Source organism: Notolepis coatsorum, assembly GCF_963971535.1.
Source record: "Notolepis coatsorum genome assembly, chromosome: 4".
Taxonomy (NCBI): Eukaryota; Metazoa; Chordata; class Actinopteri; order Aulopiformes; family Paralepididae; genus Notolepis; species Notolepis coatsorum.
The window spans coordinates 83584257-83589256 of record NC_140168.1 but is presented as its reverse complement, the minus strand read 5'-3'; the positions used below and the strand labels follow the sequence as shown (position 1 = coordinate 83589256).

Below are 5000 nucleotides of genomic sequence, written 5' to 3'. Positions count from 1 at the left end.
GTTTAACCAGAGACTGTCTATATAATGAGACAGATCACTGTGGTAGTTTAACTAGAGACTGTCTATATAATGAGACAGATCACTGTGGTAGTTTAACCAGAGACTGTCTATATAATGAGACAGATAACTGTGGTAGTTTAACCAGAGACTGTCTATATAATGAGACAGATCACTGTGGTAGTTTAACCAGAGACTGTCTATATAATGAGACAGATCACTGTGGTAGTTTAACCAGAGACTGTCTATATAATGAGACAGATCACTGTGGTAGTTTAACCAGAGACTGTCTATATAATGAGCAGACAGATCACTGTGGTAGTTTAACCAGAGACTGTCTATATAATGAGCAGACAGATCACTGTGGCAGTTTAACCAGAGACTGTCTATATAATGAGACAGATCACTGTGGTAGTTTAACCAGAAACTGTCTATATAATGAGCAGACGTTAAGCTGTATGTGTTTTTCACCTGTGATCCAGGAAGGCCCCCTTCTCCCTTCTCTCCTCTCTCTCCACGACCACCCTGGAACCAAACCACCCACCATCGTTACACACAGAGAGACTTGGGCGAACATGTATTATGATACATTGATATCAGAGTTCCAGTAGACAACGTCTATGTAATTAGATTAGATTAGATTCGATTTAAATGTATTTTGAATCTTTATACAGCACACGTACAGTATAACGAAAAAACATTTGTGACAGTAAAGTGCAATAGTAATATAATACAATGTACAAGTGATTAAACTGGGTAAAAATACATGAATTAGTACTACTGAGTGTAGCAGTAAATATAAATATATAAATGAATACATGTGCTATACAGCACTATTGTGCATGCTATCATACAGAGTTATATGGGTATACCATAGTAAGAGGTAGTTAGTGTCTGTGTGTGTGTGTGTGTGTGTGTGTGTGTGTGTGTGTGTGTGTGTGTGTGTGTGTGCGTGCGTGTGCGTGTGCGTGTGGGTGTGTGTGTGTGTGTGCGTGTGTGTGTGCGTGTGCGTGTGTGTGTGTGTGTGGGTGTGCGTGTGAGTTACCGGGGGTCCCATGATGGATCGTCCACTGAGCCCCTGTTGCCCCTGGGGTCCCTGAGGTCCTGGAACACCTGGTTCTCCAACTGGACCTGTAGGGCCCTGGAGAGAGAGAGAGAGAGAGAGAGAGAGAGAGAGAGAGAGAGAGAGAGAGAGAGAGAGAGAGAGAGAGAGAGAGAGAGAGAGAGAGAGAGAGAGAGAAGGAGGGAAAGAGAGGGATATAGAGATAGACATAGAGGGAGAGATAGAGATAGAGGGATATATAGAGAAAGAGAAAAAGATACATAAAGAGAGATATAGATAGAGAGAGCATGAGAGAGAGAGATATAGAGAGAAAGAGATAGAGCGAGAGACAGAGAGAAAGAGATAGAGTGAGATATATAGAGCGATAGAGAGAAAGAGATATAGCGAGAGATATAGAGATAGAGATATAGCGAGGTATATAGAGAAAGAGATAGAGCGAGATATATAGAGAGATAGAGATAAAGAGATAGAGAGCGAGAGATAGATAGAGATAGAGTGAGATAGAGAGAGAGAATGAGATAGAGCGAGAGATAGAAAGAGATATAGCGAGAGATATAGAGAGAAAGAGATAGAGCGAGATAGAGAGAAAGCGATAGATCGAGAGATATAGAGAGATATAGTGAGAGATATAGAGCAAAATGTTACATTTTCCATTCTGTGAAGCTGGTCATTATCTGACCTATAGTCCCCAATCTCAGGTTATAAAACCAAATGAACGTGAGCCTGTCTCTCCGGAGCGCAAATTGCGCTAATCTATTGTTGCACTGATCTGTTGTTGATCTTGAGGGGGTGAGAAGGGGTGGGGTGGTGTATGTGACAAGACATAGGGAGGTGTAGTGGTTACGTCATTGCTGTTTCTCCGCGGTCCACCCTCTTGAAAACGCAATGTATTTCCCCATTGCCCATTTCTAAATTGTCTCGTTTAAAACAAATAAAGCATGAACATTTGCATGGTGTACCTTTCTGTGCGTATTCATCCACAATCTATAGCTCAACATGAAAATATTCGCAATTAATCATAAAGGTAGCAAAATAACAACGTTTAAGTTTTCGTTCACTGAGAAACTACACTGCAATTTGGCGCTGCTGACTGACGTCACCACAGAGTAGACTCCTGGGCCCTCATTTATCAATTTTCCTTAGAAAATTTTCTATTTCCATACTTAAGCACAGAATTTAGAATGTGTGCACGCACAAAAAAAACGGGATTTATCACACGTGCGTACACAGGTCCTACACACACCTGTCATGATAAATATCACCTTGCTCTATACGCTGAGGCTCGTGCACACTTTCACGTATTTGCATACCAGAACCGCCCCGATTAACCATATACGGTAATGGAACACCCCCATGAAATGTGGAAAAATGGACTAACCCGAGCGAACTCTGAGAGACTTCACTGAGAGCGAGATTGATCACCGAGGTCCAACCAACAAATTGAACGTATAATCTTCGGTGCGCCGGGAGCCAAGGATGTTGACTGACCCAGTCCTGCTACAGAACCAGCACATTGACAGAAATAAATGACAAGATGACCCGACATTAAGCACTGTAATGACTGAAATTAAATCAATTTCAGCAGGCCAACTCTGCGCTCTACAATGCCTATTATGTGCGCTCGTCATGAGCCCGTGGTACTTCTGGTCAGAGTCATTATGGCTTCAGTGGATAACCCTGATCTGCATTGTGATGTTTTAGATACCACAGTAATAACATTACAATTGAATTAAATACAATTAGGCCTGAATGAGACTCCGGCCACCGGCACATTATCAGCCAAAATGCGCATTGCGGATTATCTGTACATTGACCGAGTGGAATCCCGTTCACATTACTGGATTTGTTTATTGATGGAGCAAACTGAGAGATTGTTCACAGAGGCGCTGCCGAACCAAGATATAATATGATGTGTATAATATAATGTGTGTAGAGGCATATGATACAATCTATTTTGTTGTTGGTATTGGGTAGCCTATATGAATTACATGCAGCCAGCCTACATTATGCAACAGTAATTTGCGCATATATAATAACACACAGCCCTGCGAAGCCTGCATACAGTAAACTAACTTGATCATTAATCTAGCTGTTGTATCTTTACGCTTATGAAAACATTAAATAATATGTATAGGCTATAGGCCGTCGCTTTAGCCTATATTCTCAAATGGCTATCCGAGTCCTCGATATCCTCGCGGACGGACCAGTATACCTTTATATCATATCTTATTCATATTCATATCATAGTTTACTCTATCAGCCTACCAGCATGTAATACGTTCTTTGTTAGAATTCAACTCGTTATTATTTTGCGCATAGATTGCAGAAATACGGGAACGTTTTGATTTAGGCTTTGACATTGTAAAACTAAATAAGTGAACTTCTGTAAGCAGAATACAAGTCATGATATCACCCACACGATATATACTCTGTGTCCAGAGCATGTATGCTTTTCATTCATTTAAGACACATTTATTGCAAGGGTTTTGTCTACACATACACTCAACAAATAACCTCAGTCTATTCTCGTTGCAATGCGTTTTTTATTCTTTCTTATAGGAAGGGTGAAGAACACTATATCGTGGGTGTTCATATGACTTGTATTCTGCTTACAGCTTCGGGGTTCCACTTATTACGTTTAACAATGGCAAAGCCTTTTAAATATAATCAAAACGTTCCCGTATTTCTGCAATATATGCGCAAAATAATAATGAGTTGAGTTACGCGGAGCGCAGTCAGTGCTTATTTCCTTGTTGTAATAATATATTCTACCACCGGCGTCAACTACGCATGGTCCGACCTGTGCTTAAATATACGCACAAAGTCAAGCACAAGTTCAAATTGATAAATCCCACACTTTGCTTAGAAATGATCGTACGCACGGGTTACGCACATATCTGTGCGTACGTCAGGTTGATAAATGAGGGCCCTGGCTTTAGTCGCAGACCTAGGATCAGATTTCCCTTACATTCCATACGCTTAATAATTCATACAATGGGAAAATAACTGACCCTGAATCTGTGGCTAGTATCTCTCTGGTGATCATAACCATTCATCTCTAAAGCCAACCACAATTTTTTTAAAGCAACAACCACGTTACCGTATTTATATTTTAAATCGTATAACATTATTTCGCTGCATATTAAATCACTGTAAATACTAATGTAAATCATTGTTTCGTTGTACATATTGTGTATAGTTTATAAAGTTATTGTTTTTTACGTAACGTTAGTAGCTAGCTAGCTTACTAGCCGGCATTCCCGAAACTCCTCTACATGCCCCGATTTAAAATGGTTCTCTCCTCTTTGTATACTTTTGTCCTCACCAACAAAGTATTCTGCCAGGAAACTTATGGACACGACAGTAGACATTGCTAACGTCTAGTACGTTTAGCTAGGTAACGTTAACGTTAGTTAGCTAGCATGGTATCAGCTGGCCGTGATGTGTATTAGGCGACAGCACCAAATGGCAGGCGTTCTACTGCCTGTACTGGTAAGTGTAGTTCTTTTTTAACCCTTTGACTGCCACCGACTTTCCCCATCTGTACTGAATAGTGCCAGCGTTATTGACCATTTTAGCGATGTTTGCAGACCCATCGTGTGTTCTGTATTATAGCTATGGAGACAATAGTATGGCTCAATTTACAGGCATTGTTCATAGTCCATTACTGACTAATCAGTTCATTTAGTTAAATGTAAGTAATAATATGATTGAATATAACTGCACTTTAACTGTTCCACAAGAGGGCGCTATAGGCGTAAGGAGACTACGTCAGGTAGCAGGTATAAAGGAATGTTCCCTCCCCCTCTGTCTCGTGGTCTCGTGGTGGAAATGTACATATGAAATAAACCACGCCAGTTAAGGCTAAAGAAAGGCTAAAGAGGACCTCGTTGTCATGACCAGTTATTTTGCTCCCCAGGTGACTCTGTCAACACATTTC

At 40.6% G+C, this 5000-nt stretch overlaps 1 protein-coding gene across 1 annotated transcript in view; it reads right to left on the bottom strand.

Moving 5' to 3' along the window:
* The window catches only part of col14a1b (collagen, type XIV, alpha 1b), a 334004-nt gene that overhangs the window by 28650 nt on the left and 300354 nt on the right, over window positions 1–5000 (bottom strand). The window contains exons 33-34 of the mRNA XM_084312005.1: window positions 1043–1138; window positions 469–522 (exon numbers count right to left, since the gene is read on the bottom strand). Of these exons, the coding sequence (XP_084168131.1) occupies window positions 469–522; window positions 1043–1138 (150 nt within the window). The remainder of the gene's footprint in view (window positions 1–468; window positions 523–1042; window positions 1139–5000) is intronic.